The sequence below is a fragment of the Nipponia nippon genome, unplaced genomic scaffold (assembly GCF_047370975.1).
Source record: "Nipponia nippon isolate SJK-2023a ecotype South Korea unplaced genomic scaffold, ASM4737097v1 scaffold_74, whole genome shotgun sequence".
Classification (NCBI taxonomy): Eukaryota; Metazoa; Chordata; class Aves; order Pelecaniformes; family Threskiornithidae; genus Nipponia; species Nipponia nippon.
The window spans coordinates 216,131-238,140 of record NW_028262396.1 but is presented as its reverse complement, the minus strand read 5'-3'; the positions used below and the strand labels follow the sequence as shown (position 1 = coordinate 238,140).

Genomic DNA, 22,010 nt, shown 5'->3' with positions numbered 1-22,010 from the left:
CCACATGGGAAGCACTCCTCTGTGCCTGCAGGTAGGGCTGTCTGAGTTGGATGAGCCTGGGCAGGGCTGTGGGACTCCCAGCTGGAGGAATGACACTTCTTATCCTGACCCTGTCTCCAGGTTCTTCTCCTTCCACCATCACCACTGGCTTAAGCAGAGCCTCAGCTCAGGGCACCTGCAACTGCTGAGGTCAGGCACAGCCCTGCAGAGGTGGGGCTGGTGGGGCCGGTGCCAACCTCTTGTTCCTGGGGTGTTTGGTGTCTCTGTCGATGCTGCGCTGGTGGGATCAGGGAGGCACAGGCCTGTGCACAGCCATGCACAGGCGGGAAGGGCCAGATGATGCCTTGGCTGGTCCCCCAGCTAAAACACCCGCAACCAAGAGTGTGACACGGCCTTTCACTGCAGGGTGCCCAGCCCCCGGGAACAGTGAGCCCAAACTAAGAGAAATAAGGCTGCTCTCCCAGGGGCTTTCCACAGCCATGCTCTGCCCAGCGTGGGGCAGCAGTGCTGAGAGTTGGGGGTCTCACTGTGACCCCCCTCAGGTAGGTCCTCGGGAGCTGCAGGAGCAAGCACAGACCTGGGGCACAGTGACAATCCTGCTTTGCTGCAGAGACCACACCCAGCCCACAGGGCCAGACTGTTCAGGTCCCAAAAATGCCATGAAATGGGCTCTTCCTGCTCAGGCCTGCTGCTCCCTCAAGCACACCAGGCCTGTAGCGTACCTCCCTGAGGAAGAGGAGGCAAACCTCTGCCAGATGCCAGAGTAAGGGAGAAACATAATACATGCGGGAGGGCAGAGCAGGTGGGGAGGTGGCATGGGACAGGCACTGGGCTCTCTCGCTGGTGCCCACTTGGGGAACCTTGAGTCTGCAGGTTAGTGTCCATACTGCCCACAGGACCCACCATCCTGTGTTCAAAAAATAACACTCCCCTCTTCTTCTTTACTTCACTTTTATACCTTATTTCTCTGAGATGCAGGGCTGGAGCTTATCCCAGTGAGAGTCTTCCAGGGGATGGAGGCTGTGTTTGCAATGCCCATATTATATCACCCATCACCGTGGGAGTCTCACCCTGGGAACACTGCTCTCCCGTGGGGGCTGCCAGCAGGAAGGCTCCAGGGTATGGAGCAGAAGGATGTGTGAGCCTGGGCTTCCTCCAGATCCCCCAGAGTCCCCCCAGGGGTGGAGGAGCTCCCAGCAGGGAATGGGTCAATGTGGAAGTGGGAGAGGATGTTGGCGAGAGCTGCCTCCTGTCCTCTTCTCCTCTAGGGCGAGATCCTGCTGTTGGCAGCAGTACTGAGCTGCAGCAACTCCCCACAGGGAGCCAACACACCTTCCAGCCTGCAGCAGAGGAGCCTTTCAGGGAAGAGCTGGAGGGGTGTGGACACCCACCAGTGGGAGCAGGGAGGGCAGTTTGGGCTCCAGGTCCTGACAAGTGCCAAACTCTTCTCCCCACCTGGCTCCTGTGGGTTTTTCTGCCCATGGGCACTGGGGCTGGCGAAAGCCCCAGCCAAGGGAGAGGGACTGAGGCTCCGCTCCCAGCAGCACCTGTTTTAGGGGAGGGACACAAAATCTCCTCTGCCATGGAAACGTGCCCACATGAGCATCCTCCTGGATGGGCCCTTCTCCAGACCAGGGGCTAGGCCACAGCTTTTGGCTGCAGCACACGTCTCATGGGGATCCCTTCTCCATCCCCAGCCCTCCAACAGAGCTGAGGGAAAGGTGCCCCCATCCCCCCTGTACCTGCACACAAGTACTGCCCCGACACAAACCCAAACTGACACCCCTGGCGAGGCAGCAGGAGGGCAGGGGTGGGGGCTGGAGGGGAGCAGGAGGAGGGGGTCCCAGGGCTGCTGTGGGGCCTTACAGCCCCTGCTCAGGAAGAAGGCAGCTCTGTGGCTGTGACAAGAGTGCTCGGGGGTCTGTGAGGGCCCAAGGCTCCAGGAACAGCCCATGGAGACGGGTCCTGGCAGAGCATGAGGAGAGGGAATTCCAGCCCCGTGTGTCCCAGAAAGTGGCTCTGCACCCTGTACTGGGGCAGTGTGAGCAGAGCTGCCTCCTAACCATTGTGGGAGGTAATCCAGGGGCCATGATCCCCGCAGGGGCTGGCTGGGGTGTTCAGGGCACTGCGGCCACCTTAGGGCTCACTTCTGTCGGGCCACAGCCCAGGGCTTACCCTGACATGGCAGCTCTGTCATGGCCTCTGCACTGTGGGACCAGCATGGCCCAGGCAGGGTCTGGGGGAAAGAGCAGCTGGAACCCCCAGGGTGAAGAAATGGGTGCTCCTGCTGGGGTGCATCACGGCAACTATCAGAGAGCCATTTTGAGTAGAAACTGCCTGTGGCCAGCAGGATGGAAAAGGTTCTGTCAGCAGGATTAGTCCCCAGGCACCAGGGGCTCTCGCAGCCCCACAGCCTGACCCCGAGCTTGCTGTCCCTGAGACGCGCCCCTTCCCTACCACTGTGTCTTTGTTCTCTGCTCCCCTGATCAGCCTCAGGGAGATGACCTGACACCTGGGCAGGCAAGCAGCAGCTCCGGGTCAAAGCCCTCAGAGACTTTTAATAAGAGCCAATATGGATGCACAGTGTAAAAATGGGAATAAAAATAGAGGAAACTCCCGGCCATTTCTGCTGCCCGTGGTAAAGGGAGACGGTTCTCTGGTGCTCACAGCTCTCCCAGCTGCACAGACCTCTCCTCCCTCCTGCCTGCACCCAGCTGCACAGCAGGGATGGGCTCTCCTGGCCTGGGACTCAGGGACTGTTGTGAACCAAGCTCTGCTGTCACAGCCTTTGTGTCCTCATGGGGATGTGCCAGAGACACCTCTTCAGCATCATCATAGCCCATGCTCCCCAGGGACACGGACGAGGTGTCTCCTTCAGCTCCAGGGACCCCAGCACTTCTCCGGGAGAGCAGCCTGCCCCCTGGAAGCAGCAAGGCAGGACATTGCAGTACACCCCATGGGGTCTGGACATCACCTTCCTCCCCACTCCTTACCACATTCAGCTCCTTCTCCCACCCCCAGTCCCTCCAAGGACAACTCCTGGGTCAGGTTCCCCTTTCCCAGGAGCTTTGGGTGTCAGTACGGTAGTGACTTGCGTGGCACCAGGGATGGTACCCCAGGAACCGGCAGCACTATCTTTCCCTCTCACCTCCAGGTGCATCCCTGGGCCCCGCTCCCTCCGCTGGTGCCCTGGGCATTTCCCAAACTCCCTGCCTGGGGGAAGCATCATCCTCAGGGTCAGAAACCTCCCTGGCATCATCATAGCCATCCACTGGGTCACCTCCAGGCAGGACAAGAACATCTGAAAGGAGAGGGCAGCTGGTGACAGCGAGGAGATACACCCTCCAGAGCAGAGGATGCACAGGGACAGAGGGCTGAGACACTGGTGTTGGCAGCACCGCAGGAGGCCCCCATGTCCTTCCCACCTCTGATGGTGACACCTCTGTCCATCACATGGCTGCAGGGAGATCAATGTCTTCCCGCCTCTGTTACCTGGTGCTGATCCCAGACCATCCTCCTCCTCGCTGTCCCCAGGGTAGGGCTGCAGCTGGGTCAGGGACTCCTCTGAATAGGACCCTGGTGAGATGCACAGTGGGTGTTATGGAGCGAGCCCCATGGACTTGTCTCATAGTCAGCACTGCTGGGGAAGGGGGACCCACAGAGCTGGGGCTGCATGGGGAGGAGGGCTGGGAATTTACCCTGCTCCCCCAGGACAAACACCATCTCAAAGGTGCTCCCAGAGCTGCCCTAGCGCAGCCCCTTCCCTCACTCCTCGGGTGTCACATGGGGTGCAGGGGCAGGAAGAGAGGGGCTGTCCAGCTGGGATGGGCAAAGCTGGTTGGGAGGAAGCTCCTCTCCCGGGCCCAGGACCTGGATGCCCTCCCCACAGACCACACGGCCCCAGCACTGCAGGGACCATGGGCTGGGAGGCTTCAGGGGATCAGCCCTGTGTTGGGGCCAGGGGAAAGGGTCCCGCAGATGGGCCTGCAGGGAGGACCCACACCCACCTGAGCGACCAAACCTTGCCTGCTTCTCCCACACTGGGCTGTAACCAATCTCCTCATACACAGCCTCGGGGAAGAGCTCCTGAGCCCTCCTGGAGCCTGGGGACAGAGGCAGGGCTGGCACAGGGATAGGCAGAGAGAGAGGCAATGGGATCCCACTGTGCTCCCCCAAACCTGTTCCTTTGGCCAGCCCAGGACTGGTCCGACAGCACAGCCCCACTGCACTGTCCAGGCACGGCTGCCACATCCCCAGTGAGGGCAACATTGCTGTGGAGATTATCTGGGGCAGCGTCACCCTCGCATCATCCTTTCGGAGACAGCACTCATGCCCCTCTGGCCCCTGGGTCATTCGCCCCTTGTCTGACCTTGGAGCAGCTCCCATGTTTCTTCGCCACCTGGAGATGCCCCTTATCTGCCCCATGGGTCTATAGCAGGGCCCCTTCCCTGCTGGGGGATGGGTGAGGATGGGCAGGGCTGGGCAGAAGGACAGCTTGGGGGTCTGACAGCATGGAGATGGACTCTACTGCCCCATGCTCCTCCGGTCATTTCCCTTGCCCCAGAGCCCCCTCCAGCCCTACCCAGAGCACTGCCAGCCTTGGCCATCTCCACTCTGCCATTTCTCTCCTCGCCCCATCACTAGCTCCCCCCGCCTCTGGGCTCTCTCCATCCCTTGCTGCTGGTGACCCATGGCCAGGCAGTCAATGGGGTGGTGCATAGGACAGGTGGCAGCAGTCTCATCCCCCCAGCTCTGCCTGTACCCCTCAATGACACCCCACAGCACCCCACAGCCCTTCCAGGAGGCATGGTCCCTGGGACTGCTATGGAAGGACCCACCTCTGCGCCCAGCCCTGGCGCTTAGCACTTGTCCAGCCAGGAGGGCCAGGAGCAGGCAGAGAAGGGCCCCCAGGATGATGCAGATGATGACGGGCACTGAGACTCTCCCGCTGCTGGTCAAACGACCCCGGGTAGGATCTGCATGGGCAAAAACATAGAAGGGGCAACACCAGGCCTGGGAGAGTTGAGGGCAGCACCAGTCCTGACCCCCATCACTCAAGGCAGCAGAGGGTGGAGGACCCCAGAGGTGAGTAATGGGGAAGCTTCCACCCTGCTGAGGAAATTACAGCCCTCCCCAACTCTCCTACCACCACCCCAGTGTCTCCTCCTGGGAGCTTCACACCCCAGCAAGGAGCCCCTTCCATCCACAGGGTCACAGCCTGCTGCTGAGGATACCCAGCCTCGGGCCGGAGGACAAGTTACCTGCTCGGGGTGGGGATGCTGCTGTCCTGGCTGGAGCTGCAGAGGAAGAAAAGGAGAGCGGGGCTGAGAGGACGGGTGTGTGGGTACTGGGGAGCCTCCTTCCCAACACGCCCTGTGTGTGTCTGGAGATGTCCCTGACACATCCCACCCAACCTGCCCCTCCAGTAGCGCTAGAAAGGGAGGCCGGGACAGGGCCCACAGCCTCTGCTTTGGGTGGCAGGCAGGATGGCACAGGCAGCCCAGGGGACGGCCCTGGGGCTGCAGGGCCCCACAGGCGGTGGCCTGAGGACATGCAGCTCCACTGAGGCTGCTCCCCACCTGGCACCAGGCTCCTGCACTCTGCAGGAATCGTCTTGCTCTTGGGAGGTCAGGGGCCATGCCAGGACCAAGTGGGTGAACGGCCTTCTCTAGCTCCCTGCCAACACCTGAACAAGAGGTCCCAGTCCTGCCGCTCACCTGAGCAGCGCACAGCAGCGTCTTCCTTATGCCGGCAAGCACCGCCATCCCCGGGCCGGGCCCAGCAGTGCTGCAGGGACAGCTCCGTCCCCCGGCACTCCACCTGCTCCAGCCAGATGGGGCCTTGCCCCATCCCAAATGCAGCCTCATTCAGGGCAGACACCGCAGGGCCACAGCCCAGCTGCCTGCACACCACCTCAGCATCTTGGATGTCCCAGGAGTCGTCGCACACCGTCCCCCAGGACCCACGGTGCCAGACCTCCACTCTGCCCGAGCACCTGTCCTCGCCTCCCACGGCACGAATCTTCTCCCTGTCTGGAGAAGGCAAAGACCTCCCGTGGCACCCAGACAGCAAGCAGAGCCCTGCCAGACAAGAAGGGTACACAGAGGAGCAGCTCAATACCTGTGCAGCTCGTGGAGTTGGGGCATGGGGCCAACGGGGCCAGGGACATTTCTGGGCGTCGCCCTGAAGAAAGAAACCCTGTAGTGAAGGGGCTGGTTCAGGGGATTGTGCAGAACACAGCAAGGCTGAGCTCTACTTGTGCCTCCCTGTACCATCTTGGTCATGGCAGCATCTGAACCCCAGTCATTCAGGGGACACGCGCAGGTCTAGGGGGACCCTGACTGCTCAGCCCCTAAAGGTCCCTGGTTCACAGAGCAGCGGTAGTGTGTCTATGGAGGGGAGACTCTTCTGAACCCTGTCTGGTCTCTTCTGAGACCTCACCTGGACATGGCTCTGCCTCTTCCAGGTGCTAGTGGCAACCTGGGTGGCAACTGCTGCTGGACGTGTATGGCTGTGGTCACATTTGTGCCACCGGCAAGAGTAGGGTCTGACACGGGAAGGAAAAGCCCCTCCAAGCTCTTTCTCTGCCTTTGGCTGTGCCCAGCGGGGAGCAGGAGCTGGGGTGACACTGGTGCCCGAGTGGCTCAGAGTTACCGTTGCAAGTGATGTGGATCTCGTCTTGCAGGTCTTCACATGACTGTGCATCCCAGGGAGTGGAGGGACACTGCCAGAAGGAGCTGGTTTTCTCCCCACACTGCACGTTATCCAGCCACGCAGGGCCAGACAGCCTGCCATAGGGCAGCTGTGTTTCCAGGGATCCTCCATCCCCGCAGCCTAGCTCCTTGCATGCCAGCGACACCGTGTCGAGAGTCATCGAGTTGGAGCAAATGCTCCCCCATGTCCCGTTGTAGAAAACCTGCAGGCGCCCGGAGCAGCCATCGCTGTTCTCCAGCCTCAGGGCCACGAACTCTGGAAGGAAAGGCACCAAGGGGGAACAGGCTGGTCTGGGGCTGTGGGAGAGGGGACGCCTCTGCACTCGCCAGGCCCTCAGCCAGGCAGGGGCATGGCCAGCACATCCCTCTTGCACCCAGGAGCAGAGAAAAGTCCCTGATGCACTGACACCCCTGCCCTTCCTGATAACACTTGGGAACTGCTGAGCTCCCCAGGGACCCCCAGTGGGACTGAGGGTGCCCGTGCACGGGTGCCTGCAGCATGGGCTCAGGCAGGAGTTCAGAGGCAGCCAGGGACAGCCTTTGCCGTGCCAGGCTCTCCCCGCGTCCTGGCCTCCCCACGAACCAGGGTCCCACCACAGACCTGAGCAGATGATTCCTGCGTCCTCTTTGTGCCCGCAGTCGTGCTGCCCCCAGGGCCTGGCAGGGCAGTCCCAGAGGGCAGCTTCATACCCGGAGCAGTTCATGCCATCCAGCCAGATCTGTCCGGAGCCTTCCCCGAACCGAGCGGAGCCAGTCGCCTCCACTGCCCCTCCACAGCCCAGCTGGTGGCAAACGACAGCAGCATCAGACAGGTCCCAGCCATCGTCGCAGACGGTCCCCCAGCTGCCCTGGTAGTAGATCTCCACTCTCCCGGTGCAGCGTCCAGACCCATTCACCAGCCGGACCTGCCGGCTCCCTGCAGTGGGGAGAAACCCCAGTTGCTGTCAGGGGCTGGCTGCCCACCCACCTCATCATCTGGGGGGCCTGTGCAGTGCCGCTCACCCCAGCAAATGACTCCCACGTCCTCCGCAACCCCTGCCGCCAGTGCACTCTTGGGCAGGGAGGTGTTGCATTGGGTCAGGTTGGTCTCATGCCCTGCGCACCGGACCCCTCGCAGCCCTACGGGGCCCGTCCCTCGCTCAGGTTTTGGGGGGTTGTAGGCTTTCTCTGCCTGTCCGCACTGCAGCTGCCGGCACACCACGTTGGCCTCCTGCATGTCCCACTGGTCATCCAGGACTCTGCCCCACGTCCCACGCTGGAAGATCTCCACTCGCCCGTCGCACCGGCTCCCTCCACCCACCAGCCGCAGGGACGCAAAGCCAGCTGAGCCTGGGGAGAGCAGAGATGCCACAGCCATTGGCGGCACAAGGGAGCATGGCACCCTTCAGGGAGGACGGCAAGGGGGAGTTTTCAAAAAAAACAGGACAAGATTGAGCCTTGTGCTGACAAGAAGCAAGGGCAGAGCCCAGGCCCGCTCTGCAGCTCACACCCAGGTCTGCTGCTGCTGGGGGCACCCAGGCAGCTCCTGCCTGGGTGGTGGGAGGAGGCTCTGCAGGGCTCTCTGTGGGGATGGGATGTGATTGTCTGCAGCTAGAGGGATGGAGCAGAGCCCTGCAGCCCTGTCCTGGGCTCATCCCACAGCAGAAAAACACAGGAGCCCAGGCCTGCCAGTGGCACCAGGGCCTAAGCCGCTGCCCTGGGGGCAGACGGCTGCCTCCATTCAGTCCCCTGCTCTCCCACAGCAGAGCAGTCACTCTGAGCAGGCAAAGCCCTTCAGAAGGCTCCTGGGGAAGCAAGGGTTTCTCCAGGGAGAAATTCTGCCTGGTACTGCCATGGGACCCCTGCTTTGGGTGGCCATGTCGCACACAAAGGGCAAATGGATTTAATGCAGCACTTTCCCAGCACTCACCTGAGCAAATGACAGCGGCGTTGTTCCCATGGGGGCACGGTGAGGCCCCCAGGGTGATCACTGGGCACTGTCCCAGGTGGGCTTCAGTCCCGTCACAGTGGAATGAGTCTCTCCAGACAGGGCCAGTCTCTCTCCCAAAATGTTCTCCTCCAGGAATGGACTCGGCAAACCCGCAGTTGAGTTGACGACAGAGAACGTGGGCATCCGAGAGATCCCAGCGGGAGGCACAGAGGGTCCCCCAGGTCCCCAGCACCTGGGCCTCCACCCTCCCTGCACACGCCGTGCTGCCGTTCACCAGCCTGAACCCTGTGTACTCTGGGGACAGAGAAGGAGGACTGAGGGTGGATTGGTGCTCCTGTACCCTCAGTAGCTGGCGCAGAGGCCAGGGGGACAGCATGCCTTTCTTCTCCTTCTGCACTATTTTCATGCTGCAGACAACCCATCACCCCTCCTGTCCTCACACCCAGCCCATCATGGTCCTTGCTCTGTTCCCCAACCCCCGGCACAGCTCAGGTGTTCAACACCCCACCCTGAGTCCTTACGTGTGCAGGTGACAATAGTGCTGTTCGCATAGGTGCAAGGCTGGTCCCTCGCAGACCCCCTGGGGCAGGAGGTGAGGAGGGATTCATTCCCCACACACTGCAGCTCTCCATCCCACATGGGACCCATCCCTTCTCCAAAGTGAGCTGCCCCAGCCACAGGCAGGGCCACACCGCACTGCAACTCCCTGCAGACCACGTCAGCAGCTTTGGGACCAAAGTTGGAATCACAGACAGTTTTCCACTGGTCCCCATCATGGATCTCCACACGTCCTGAGCAGTGGCTCTTCCCTTCCACCAGCCGGACAAATCCTGGAAAAAAAAGAAAACAACTGAGAGCTCTCTGGCAGTTCCCACATCACCTCCAAGCAGGCTGTGACCAAATGGCCCATTGCACATCCCAGGAGAAGCTGGTGGGGGAGTGTTGGAGACACAAACACATCCAGCCCCCCCTGCACCTCTTCTCTACACCATCACAGCACTCAAGGGTATGTGTCTATCCCAGACCCACAGCAGACCCTGACAACCACATTGCCACCTTTGGGACCAAAGCGTGAGTCACATGCAATTTTCCAAGGGTCACGGTCACAGCTCACTATACGTCCTTAGCAGGGGCTATTCCCTCTGACCAGCCAGCAAGATCACAGAGCAACCAAAGACCCCTGAAAGTTCCCACAGCCCTCTGACAGTCCCCTGACCATGTCCCACCTGATCTCCAAGGTGGGCAAAGGCAAAAAGCCCCACGACCACCCCAGCTGCTCTCAGGGGATGCTGATGGCACAAACAAAGCAGGACCCGCCTGCCGCTCCTCAGAAATCAGCCCAGCACATGTGAGCTTGCTTCTGTCCCAAACCCACTGCCACAGGCACTGCTCAGACAATCTGCTGCTGCCCCACAGACCTTGGGCTGCCCGGCACTGGTCCCTGGGCACTGCAGCACCCAGAGCACTTGGGGTCCAGGGAAATGAGCCCAGACACTCTTGGCTGCTGCAGCTCTCTCTGCCCCACTGAGCTCAGGGCCAGGCATGAGGAACCTCTTGGTGCCACCAGAAACAGGCCCTGTTCCCAGGGGGTCTTGGGCGGTTGGGGCACTGCTGGGAGATGGGACATGTCACAGGGCACAAGCATAGTGAGGCTGTACCTGTGGTTGGCATCTGTGGCAGCCCTCTGCTACGGCACCTGCCCAGGCAAAAGGTCCTCAGTCCTGGCCAGAGCGCACTGCTGGATGCTCATGTCCCTGGCCAACAGCCGGGCAGAGGGCAGGAGAGTGGACAGAAGAGCAGCCCTGGGCTTACACAAGCTCCCAGTGCAAGGGCAGGCACAGAGGAGAGCCAGTCAATGCTGGCAAATCCAGAAGTGCAAGGCGGCCAGGGGCTGGGACAGACATAAGAGGCTGGGCAGCAGGTCAGCGCTCCTGGATGGGACCGTGTCCCCACGGGCAGGCTCTCATGGGGTGACCCTGGGAGATGAATGAGGTGCCACATGACACCTTGCTCCACAGACCAGGCCAAGCGCTCCTCCTCTCCGAGCAACCCCTTTGCTTCAGCCAAGGGACTTGTGCCTGCCAGGGAGCACAACCCCAAAGCAGCTACCATCCCATGCCCTTCCCTGGTGCTGTGGGTGGCCATGTGAGTCACTCTTGGTGCCTCTGGCATGGGGGGACCTGGCCCTTGGCACGGCCAGGCAGGTCCTGGGTGAATACAAGGAGAAAGATGGGAATCAACAGACAATGCAGGGCAGGGTGGGGGATTCATCTGAGCCAGCTCAGAGGCCAGGCAGAGTATGGGCACCTTAGGTTAGGCTCCCTCTGGGCTTTTCCCAGGGACTGGGAACACCAGCAACGACAGTCCCAGCTTGGCAGTGTGACCAGCCACATTGGGCAGTGCTCCACTGCCTACCTGTTTCTCCCTGAGGGCACACCCAAGGTCCCTTCCCCCATCACATTGGCAAAGGGGAGGAACAAGCTGTCCCCTTACCTGAACACATCGCTCCAGCGTCCCACCTATGATCACAGTCATGTTTACCCCATCCTCTGTGCGGGCAGTCAGACAGGGCAGATTCGGTGCCATTACAGCCAACATCATCCATCCAAATGGGGCCAGATCCTGGCCCAAAGTGTCCATACTGAGGGGCTCCAACAGCAGACCCACAGTCCAGCTGCTTGCAAACCACTGCCGCGTCGTTCATGCTCCAGTAGTCACCACACACTGTCCCCCACTGGCCCCCATGTTTCACCTCCACTCTCCCAGCACAGTGCCTGCTGCCGTTCACCAGCCTCACCTCCACAGCACCTTCAAACACAAACATGGGACCAGTCAGGCACAGCACCAAGCCCCAGCACTGTGGGTCTGGGGGAAGTCCCTGCTCAGGCCATGTCAGAGGTACCAGGGTGGGAGCTCTCTCCCCTCCAGGCTGTCCCCAGTGTAGTGAGGGGGTCCCTTCTATCCCCATGGGCTGCGCAAGGCTGGAGGTGTGCAGTTCTGGCCCTGCTGGGTCATTTGCCATCCCACCGCACAAGGCACCTTTTCCCACCCCAACGGCCACCTGCCCCCCCCGCCCACACACACACCTGCACACTGTGCCCACCCCTGCACAGGGCACCCTCTTTCCCTGAGCCCAGCACCCCCTGGACAGCCCCGTGTACCCAGGCCTGCAGCTTCCCATGCAAATCGCCTGCCCTGGCACCATCCATACCCCCCCCCCCACCCCCAGGGCTTTCTGTGCTCCCACCAAGACGATTCCGATGATCCCCCCACCCACATCCCCTCCTCACCCCTGGTGTCAGCCCAGCCTCTGCACTGGGCCAAGCCTCCCAGGAAGGATGTCTCTCTACGCAGATGCCCCCGTCCCCTTCTCTCTGTGGGGCACAAACTGTCCTCATGGGGTCAGGGCTCCCCTGGAACAAGGGGGCAGTCAGCAGCACACAAACCCTCCGGGGTACCCCAGAGGCTGGCAGTGCCCTGGGGATCTCTGCATGCTGCCGTCACCAGCTAGGCCACCATGGGCTCCAGAGGCACAGTGCTGGGCATCAGGGGGTCCCAAAAGGGTACCCCAGGACAGGCTGTCTGTGAATACAGCCAGGCACAGGCTGCCTTCAACACCGGAGCCCTGGAAAAGGAGGTACTCTCCCACCCAGACAGGCTGGCACAGGGACCATGGACTTGAGCACCTTCTGACCCTCATCTCAGTAGCACCTGCAAAGCAACCCCATTCCCAGACAGATCCTGATGACCATGCGGGTACCTGCTGGCCCTGGGCTGTGGGACAATGGAACTGGCACTTACCTCTGCACAGCTGTACCCAGAGGAGCAGCCGGAGCAGCCACAGCATCTGAGGGGACAGGAGTCCCTCTGTGCCCATCCAGAGCCTCCTGCCCTGCCAGCACATCCCTGCCGTGCCACACTCCCTGCCACAGCTCCTGGGGACTCATGGGGACAGTGATGACAGGAGGGCAATATATCTCTGCAGATCCCAGCCCAGCTACAGGACGAGCCAATCAAAGCAGCAGGACCTTTTTAGACATTATCGGGAGCTATCTCCCCTCCGACACAGCCCAGCCCTCCAATGAACTTCTCCAGTGCCATTCATGACCATATATGAGAGACGGCTCTGCTGCAGGTGTCACGTCACTGTGGTGGGGGGCTGTCACAGGACAGGGCTGGTGGTGGTGGTGGGAAATGGGTTTTTCACCCCTTGAACCCTGCTGTGTTGACCAGGAGCACTGAGCATCTCCTATGCCAGGCACATCCAAGAGCCCAAGGTGAGAGTGTCCAGCCGCCCCCGTGCCATGGGAACCACAGGGCTGGGACTGCACCGGAGGCTGTGTCAGGAAGGGAAGGAAGGAGCCCCTGACCCTGCTACAGACCCCGCTGTGCTGGGAGCAGCAGCTGGGGAAAGGCCTTAGCCCAGGCCAGAGCCCCATCCCAGGGGTGCTGGCTCACCCATCCTTCCCTGGAGAGCCCCATGGAAGGTCCCTCGTGTCCCTGCCCTGGCAGCAGACCCACAGCCCAGAGGCTCAGACATGTCCTTGACTCTCAGCCTGTCACCAAGGGGCCGTTATTCCCCGCAGGCGGATCAGGAGCTCCAGCCTGCAGGTGCACAAACCACAGCCCCCGTGGCCTCGCAGCGCTCCCCGCGCTCCCCCCCGCAGCGCCCAGGCAGGAAGTTTCCTGTGGTTTCCTCCTGGCACTGTGCCCAGGCACATCCCGGCGGTGCCCCAGAGCCACCCCCACCCCGACTGCTCCAGCCAGGGCTGCAGGGGCTGCTCCTTCGGCCTGGCAGACACAGGGCCAGGCAGCTCCCATCCCCCATGATGCCCTTGGGACAGCACACGGCCGCTCTGCACCGAGCCCCACAGCCATGGGGTGCCCTTGGTGATGTGACCACTGCCACCCTCCTACTGCCACCTCTGTGTGCTCATGGGTTATACTGACGGTGACCTCACACCCTCCTACTGCCAACGCTGCGTGTGCATGAGTTACACTGTCACACGTGTGTGCTGTGGATGGACTTCTGCTGATGATCATTCTTCCAAAAAGTCATATTTGGGCGTGGTCTAAATATTATTTTGGTGACATCAGAAGCACCTACATGAGCTACGTGCCAGCTCCTGGCCTATCAGCTACTCAGGCACCAGCAACATTGCAAGCTCATACACAGTCCCTGGCCTATCTGCTACTCAGCCACAGATGATGTCATAGCATCTACCTCTGATGTTGGCCTGCTCCTGGCCTATCGGCTACTCAGGCACCAATGACCTCAGAACCACCTACAGAAACTGTGGGCCTGCTCCTGCCCTATCAGCTACTCAGGCAGCAGTGACCTCAAAACAACGTACACATACCTGTTGTCATTTAACCCCAGCCAGCAGCTAAGTCCCACACAGTCGCTCACTATTTCACTAAATAGAAAGGTAATTCTACCTCAGCCAAAGCCAGTACAATGCCAGATGCCTGCTCCTGCCCTATCAGCTACTCAGGCACCCGTGACCTCACAAGAACATCTACATCCATTTGCCATGTACTCGCTGTTGAGGTACTCAGCCTCCGGCGACCTCACAAGCACCTATAAGGGCCATGCACGTGGTCCTGGCCTATCAGCTATTCAGCTAAGAGTGACATCACAAGTACATAACCAAACCATGTGTCTCCCTCTTGCTTATCAGCTACTCAGGCACCAGTGACCTGACCACCACATATCTACCTACTTGCTATCCACTCGCCTAAGAGATATGAAGGCACAAGTGACCTCACAAGTGACCTCACAAGCTCTGGCACAAGCCACATCCATGCTTTTGGCCTATCAGCTACTCAGGCATCAGTAATCTCACAACCACTTACACAAGCCATGTGCCAGCTCTCAGCCTATCATCTACTCAAGCACATACCAACCTATTTGCTATGTGCTGACGTGTTGGAGAGACCCCATGTGGCAGCTCCCACGCCGTCACTTGCTCACTCCCCATCAACGGGATGGGAGGGAACCAGAAGGGCAAAAGTGAGAAAACAAATCTCATGGGTCAAGATAAAGACAGTTTAATAAGTGGAGGAGTGGATCTCACAGCAGGAGATCGATGCCCGGCCTGTCTCTGAGCAAAGGATACTTTGGAGAACACACCCTCCTCCCCAGTTTTATTGCTGACCATGACATCATATGGCATGGAATATCGATTTGGTCAGCTGGGGTCAGCTATCCTGGCTTTTCTCCGCATTGCCAGGGCAGAGCGAGAGACAGAGAAAGCCTTGATGCTGTGCAAGCACTGCTCAGCAATAGTTACAATGTCGGCGTGCTGTCAAAGCTGTTTTGGCCACCAAGGCAAAGCACAGCACCACAGGGGCTGCTAAGAAGAAAATTAACTTCATCCCAGCCAGACCCAGTACAATCTCCACCCCTCATTCCATACTGTGTGCATCCTGCTCAGGTCCTACAGTATTCAATACATTTCCATCCACCACCACCACTCCCTTCCCCATCCTTTGACATGACATAAACACAGCATACTGGGTTTGGCTGGTGTGGCTCAGGTGGACCTGGACAAGTCCCAGTGCACTTCTGACTTCTCCCCTCACTCAGTCAGCCAGAGCATTTTGAAGCATTCAACCAGGTTATCAACCTCAGGACAAGGAATCACATGTATCACCAGCCCACACCCCACACTGGTCTTACAGGTAGCTGTCAGTCCCCCACAACCCTGGGGAAAGGGAGTTCCCCACCAGCACCCTTCCCCTCTCTTTGGCACCTCAAAATCCAGTTTGCTGTTCATGGGCTCATTGGCTAGTTCCTCTCGTTCACATGGTCTTTGCTCAGATCCTCTGTGGATCTTTTCCATATGGTCCCCATGCACATATTCTTCTGAAGCTGGCATTTTGTCCTGTTTTTTTTTTCGTGTTCGCGGACAGCGTTGCCTGTGTCTTGCAGCAGAGAGAAAATCTGAGAGTCTTCCCCAGTTCACCCTGAATGGCCATCCTGCTGGGCTGGGACGCGGGAGCCTCCTAGGCTGGTTCACAGGATTGGGCTCTTTGTATGCTGGCAGGATTTGTGCCAAGGGCCCCTTGGTGACCTCTTGGGCCACCCCTCCTGGGAGGGGGCCGTAGCCCTCGGGCATGTTCCAGCTTGTCTGTGTCCTCCCCACCCTCTTGAAGTTGCCCCCACCCCACACATGTCTGGGCTTCTTCTGCAGCCTGGTAAAGTGGGGACCTCGACCCACCCTTGTCCTTTGCTTTCTATTCACATTTAAACTCTGATTATTCATTCCAGTAGCTCTTATTAAAGAAGGTTTTATCCATTTTATACCTATGCTGCAACGGCTATATAGATTCAATTTCTCTTCCTTTATAAATGGTTACATATATATATATAAAAAGGCATACACGTCTATGTTTATAGAAGTATATGTATTTAAAATATTGTATCTAATCATAAATAAGTAAAAATATAGTTATACTTATTTGTACACTCAGTTTTAGATATCTTTCTAAAAATGTTTCTATTGTACATCAATCTGCATATTTTTCTATCCGAGCACTTCCTTGTCCAAAGGAGGCAGGCACCAATCAAAGGGCTGCATGGGAACACATGGGTCTGACGGTGTCAAAGAAATGGCTGCCAGCCAACCACAGCACCGTATGAGAACCTCTGGGGAATGAGGCCGTCACAAGTGGCGGCCTCCCTGTACGTAATGACAGGGGGCTTCCCTTGCTGACTGCTTCTGGGCGCAGAGGGAGGGGAGGCTCCTCTTGCCAGCCAATCACAGGATTTCCTGAGAAGACGTGGGTTCGATGCTCTCAAGCAATTACTGTCAGCCAACCACAGAGCAGTGTGATGTTTAAGATCATGGCAGCTCACTGTTGTCAAATGGTGGCACCACGTCATAAAATGGCACCACCACCCCCCAAATGGCAGCCTAAAGAAAATGATGGCCAAAACAAAATGGCAGTCCCGGTGTATGCAGGGGAAGGGCCTTCTGGGTCAGATGTACTTCCGGGTCAACCAGAAGGGGTGGCTGCTCCTTCCAACCAATCACAACCAAGCATGTGATCAGTAGAGGGGAGTGCCTTCCGGGGCAAATGGCCCCTGAGGCTGCTGGGAAGGGGCGGGACTTCTGCTGGCAGCTGGTGGGCGGGGCATGGCGCATGTCTGCCCTCTGGTGGCGGTGGTGCCTGTGCTCCTGGCGTGTTCCAGGGCCGTGACCCAAATGAGCACAAGGAAGGCTCGTGGTGAGGTAAAAATCTTCCTTTGAACCGCTGTCAGAGAACGGGTCACTGTGGTGTCAGAGCTTCAGTGTCTGTGCCTGACGTGAGAACTTTCCCGCCTCCCTGTGCTTCCAGGCTGCAGAACCCTTCTCCAAAAAACCGCTGCGGGACCCTCCTGGGTCTCGTGGGAAAACGTGCACAACTGTGCTGAGGATCCCCTGGGAACAGGGACAGCACAAAGCCTTATCCGCGTGCCTCCTCCCCTGGCCGTGGTCTCCCTCTTTATCAGCACCTGAAGCCCCCCTCCATCTCCTCCCCATCCCTGGGTCTGGTGATGGCAGCCCTGTACTCAGTGGTGCCTCCAGCAGTGACCCCCCCTCACCTACAGCATGAGGAACCAGGAGCTCAAGGGTGGAATTAGGATTACATGAAAGTTTCTGCAATAGTGATCAACTCTCCTTCTCTCCCCGCAAATGACTCCCAGGATATCCCATCCAAAAGTGGTGCTTTGGTGTATTGTCATTATTGTTACCAATACCCTTATCATTACCTTTGCCATTATTCTTATTTGTGGTTGTAATGTTCCTAGAGAAATGTTTGGATTTGTCTCGCTTCTCCAGAGGCATGAACCTGCTCTGTCTCACCTGGAGCCTGGGTAAGAGTGTGTCTAACACTGGGGCGGAGCTGACTGCCCCATAGCCTCTCTGTAATAAAACGGGATCTCCCCCGTGCAGTGGGGAGATGAGCAGCAGCCATCCCCATCCAGCTGGAGCTGCTCCACACCCAGAGCAGCAAGGCCAGTGTGGAGTCGCCCTGTGACCCCAGGCACCACAGCCAAATCACTCTGCAGAGCAGCATCACCAGCTCGGGGCCCTGCGGGGTAGGTGGGGAGGGGGTGAGGAACTGCCAGGTAGATGAGAGGAGGGCTAGGGAGAGATCAGAACAGAGGTGACCTGGGCTGGAAATTGCCTCAGAGACAAAAATACCAGCTGTCCTGGTTTCAGCTAGGAAAGAGTTAAATTTTTTCCTAGTAGCTGGTATAGTGCTGCGTTTTGGATTTAGTATGAGAGTAATGTTGATAACAGACTGATGTTTTAGTTGTTGCTAAGTACTGTTGCTAAATTGTTGCTAAGTCCCTGCATCCTCCTTCTTGCCCCGCTCCAAGATGAGACATTTGCTGTCTTCCAGTCGTCAGGAACCTCACCACATCCCCTTGACCTTTCAAACATGATTTCAAGTGGCCTTGCAAGGACATCAGCCATCTTCCTCAGCACTCATGAGTGCATCCCCTCAGGTCCCACGGACTTATGCATGTGCAGTTTGTTTAACTGTTCCCTAAGCTGAGACTCCTGCACCAAGGGTAAGTCTTCCTTGCTCCTTGCCTCTGGTCTTGGGGGCCTGGGATTCCTGAAGGGTGGTCTTACCAGTAAACGCAGAGAGGAAGAAGGCGTGGAGTACCTTGGCCTCTTCTGTGTTCTCTGTCACCGGGGTCCCACCCCATCTAGCAGCAGGCCCACATTTTCCTGAGCCTTCCTTTTGCTGCTGGCATCGTTGTTAAATCCTCTCTTGATGCCCTTCACGTTCAGATGGAAGCACCAGATTGAGATTGAGATGGGCTTTGGCTTTCCTAACACCCTCTCTGAATGCTCAGGAGGTTCTTGTTGCCCTCCAGAAACCTCCTGAGTGTCTTGTGCCCTGCTGTGCTGCCCCTCCAGCAGATGTCCAGCTGGGTAATGTCTGCCACGAGGACCAGGGCCTGCAAATGAGAAGCTGCTTCTACTTGTCGGAAGAAGGCCTCATCTGTTGCTTCTTCCTAATACAGTTGGTCCACAACAGACACCAACTACAACATTACCCACGTTGCTCTGCCCACTAATCCTGATCCATCGGCTCTCATCTGGCTCCTCACCTGTCACTAGCAGAGCTCCATGCTTTCTTCTGCTCACCCACAGACAGGGCACCTTCCCCTCCTCACTGACCTGCCCCATCCTTCCTAAAGAGGCAGCTTCCATCCATGGCCACGCTCCAGTGGTGTGAGCTATCTGACCACGTCCCTGATACCCAAGTGAGATTACAGCTCAAGAACTGCCCACAGACTCCTAATTCCTCCTGTTTGCTCCCCAAGCCATCTGCATTCCGGTGCAGGCCCATCAGAGGTGTGCCCAGCCATGCTGATTCCCTGCTGAGACCGAGGGCTACTTGACAGGTGCCCACAAACAGCCCTGGTTGTACCCTTTGCTTCACCTCCAGCTTTCTTATTCCTTGTTTCCCTTCTCCCAGGTTCTTCCCTTTGGTCATCCTCAATCCCTCTCATTCAAGAAGCCCACCCCTGATTTCCCTTTACCCGCTGGCCCAGGCTTTGCTTGCCTGTTGCCCTCCTTTGGTGTTTCTGGACTGGCAGCATTGGGAATTCTTACCTTGGTCAGCAAGGCCGTTGAACTACTACCTCCTTTTATTCTCCATCATGGCCTTCAATTCCTCATGCTGTCGTCTTGTTAGAGGCACCACAGGACAGGGTGAGCCACCTACACGCACACATGAACAGCCGACACAATTAAGATTCAGTTCATGGGGACCTTGAGAAACTCGGGGATTTGGCCTGCCAAGCTGGGGTGTAGTAGCCTGCAATCGCGTGAAAGGTGGTTTCAGGGAGGATGAAGATTTCCTTTGTAGAGGAAACAGCATGAGGAAGGAAAAGCTTTGGAGTCTGAGCCTGGGCATGAGGAAGATGAAATGTCACTTGAAGGGTGGTGGCATGGTGCAACCGGTCACTGGCGGTGGCGGTGTTTGTCTGTGATCAGCCCGTGGCTTTCTGTTTCAGAGAGAGATACAGGTGGGGACATGGGAGGATGAGAGCAAGGTGGGGAAGTGGATCGTGTGTCTACAGCCTGCAGGGAAACAGGCACAGGCGTGGGACAGCGTAGGACATCCTGGGCTGGAGACGGCCAACGATGATAGCCATAAGAACTGTTTTTGACAGACAGATTGGAAGGGATAGATATAAATGCAATGAAGGAGCTGATTAAAGAGTTAATTTGACTTCTGAAAGATGGGGTGAGTTTCTAAGTTCCTGAAGCTCAAAGCATCAACGAGATAATTGGGAGGCATCTGAATGAACAAAAAGCAGGGGGAGAGGGGAGTCTGGAGAGCAATGGGAAGGGCAAATGTCCTGATACCTCTGCTGACAAGATGCCCTTAGACATGGTCATTTAATCAAGAGAGGTAGGAAGACCTGAAAGATAAGGGAGATTGAATACGCAGCGTAATATAACAGATAGAGCAGCCATAATGCAAGTACAGGAGATCAATATTTTTTCTCCTATGATTAATGCACTCCCTGCAAATTCCCATTCTGGCATGATGGGAAACCCTGCCATTATATTAAAAGTACTCAATTGTTTCAGCTGGTGAAAACGGGCTCCTATTTTTTTCTCAGTGTTGCAGATTTGTTCACCTTCCAGGCAGACCTTGTTTGTCTGACCATAAAACATCCAGGGCGGCGTTTAGAGGCCTCGGTGTACCTGAGGTGTTTGCCTGGGGCTGGCAGCTATCAGGCAGGACGTGTGGGAGAGCAGAGCCCCTCGGGATCTGCAGGCAGAGGCTGGGCAGGGGGTTCCCAGGGTGTCTGTACTGGCAGGAGGTGTCTGTGTCCCTGTAGCTGAAGGCATTTGGGTCCTACATCCAACCACAATAAAATTTAAAAGCTGAAAAGTGTTTTCAAACATTTTCTTTGCTTTGCAGCTTTGTGTTTAATTCTTTATGTTTACTGACGTTTTCTAAACTTTTTTTTTTTTTTCAAGCTAGCAGCATTTAAAAAAAAGGTCATTTTGTGTCTTGCCCAGAGCCCCGTACCCCCAAGACAGTTCTTGCCCAGGACTGTCAGCGATACCCCTCAGTCTTTGCCGAGAGAGAGTCACACTGGGGTATCGACCTCTTTTCGCTGGCTGAGATGTTAGTTTAGGTGGTCACATACAGCACAGGAAGATTCTTGCCCCATAAACATTTGCTCTGTGGTTATCAGAGAAGGGGCCTGACACCATAGGATCAGTTCAAGTTGGAGGGGACCTTGGGAGTTCTGCAGTCCAACCTGCCAGAAAGAAAAGGGTCAGACCAGGTTGTTCATGGCTTGATCCGGTCTGAGTTTGGAAACCTCCAAGGACGGAGTCTGCACAGCATCTCTGGGTGACCTGCTCCAACGCTTGGCTCAGCTCACACTGAAACAGACTTTCCTTATCTGCCGGCTTAATCTCTCCTCTTTCACCTTCCACCCCCTGTCTCTTGTCCTCCCACCATGCTGCATGGTGAAAAGCCTGTCTCTCTATTCTCCATCAAGTCCTTGTAGGTACTGGCAGGCCACAGTGAGGTCCTCTCAGCCTTCATTTCTCCAGGCTGGAGTAGCTCATCTCCCTCAGCCTCTCCTCAGGGGAAAGGTGCTCCAGTCCCTGACCATCTTGGAGGTCCTTTGCTTCAAGCAGAGGGATTCAAGCACTGAGCCCAGCAGGAGGATGGAAATGGCCAAAGAGGACAATTCACCCATGAACTTGGGGTGTGCTGCCAGTGCTGGAAATGGCCAGTGAGAAAGGCTGGGGGGTAACAAATGCCCTGGGGCACCTGCCCCAACTCTCCATGGCACCAAAGGCACAGAGCAGCCTCCTCTCTCCTGTGTCTGCAAGTCTCAGCTCCCTTCCACGAGCCCTGGCTCTGCAGCACCAACCCCTGGTGCGAGTCCTCACCCTGCAAGGTCAGACACCTCAGCTAACTTCAGTGCGTTCCTCTCCTAAGCACTTTCCAGCCCAGCCCAGTCCCTCTCTGGCTCTCTCCATCACTTCCCACCCCCTACCCATCTCACCCCTGTCCAGCCCAGAAAAGCAGCCCATTCTGGGCTGATCCCATGGCAGTGCCTATTGATGGATACTGCAGAGCTCTGCACACTCAACCCCACAGCCCCAGTCCCTCTGAAGGTCACAGTAGCTCCTGGGAGGCAGAGAGGTGTCTCAGCCTCCCCATCAGCCCCAGGGCTGAGGGCCAGCCATGGCATGAGGAGATGGAAGCCAGTGGCTGCTCCTGTCTCCAAGACATCCTTATTGTCCACTGCCAGAAAGCCCCTGTGTGCCAGCCCCTCTCCCAAGAAAAGACTCCTGGCCCAGAGAACCCTCAGG

The 22,010-nt window shown here is 57.7% G+C and overlaps 1 protein-coding gene across 3 annotated transcripts; it reads right to left on the bottom strand.

The window, feature by feature from the left end:
- Positions 1-2,538: 2,538 nt before the first annotated feature.
- LOC148050684 (antigen WC1.1-like) lies at positions 2,539-12,567 on the bottom strand. Of its 3 annotated transcripts, XM_087741097.1 has the most exons (15): positions 12,445-12,567; positions 11,137-11,451; positions 9,165-9,473; positions 8,623-8,937; positions 7,716-8,042; positions 7,315-7,629; positions 6,655-6,969; positions 6,121-6,183; positions 5,718-6,032; positions 5,262-5,297; positions 4,839-4,976; positions 4,008-4,121; positions 3,493-3,576; positions 3,149-3,301; positions 2,539-2,920 (listed from the first exon to the last, which is right to left on the bottom strand). In XM_087741097.1, exons 1-15 carry the CDS (start codon positions 12,545-12,547, stop codon positions 2,664-2,666), a joined length of 3,159 nt encoding a protein of 1,052 aa, XP_087597223.1. In that variant the 5' UTR covers positions 12,548-12,567; the 3' UTR covers positions 2,539-2,663. The 3 variants fall into 3 exon arrangements, with proteins under 3 accessions (XP_087597223.1, XP_087597221.1, XP_087597222.1); XM_087741095.1 differs by having other exon boundaries at positions 6,121-6,198; positions 6,655-7,629; XM_087741096.1 differs by having other exon boundaries at positions 4,008-4,103; positions 6,121-6,198; positions 6,655-7,629.
- Between the last annotated feature and the right edge of the window lie 9,443 nt (positions 12,568-22,010).

Excerpts from the sequence above, each read along its gene's own strand:
- LOC148050684 (XM_087741095.1), bottom strand. The coding sequence starts at position 12,547 with ATGTGCTGGCAGGGCAGGAGGCTCTGGATGGGCACAGAGGGACTCCTG. Across the intron at positions 3,577-4,007 it reads GGCAAGGTTTGGTCGCTCAG|GGTCCTATTCAGAGGAGTCC; the intron begins GTGGGTGTGGGT and ends GCATCTCACCAG. Across the intron at positions 2,921-3,148 it reads GCCCAGGGATGCACCTGGAG|GGGGCAGGCTGCTCTCCCGG; the intron begins GTGAGAGGGAAA and ends TGCTGCTTCCAG.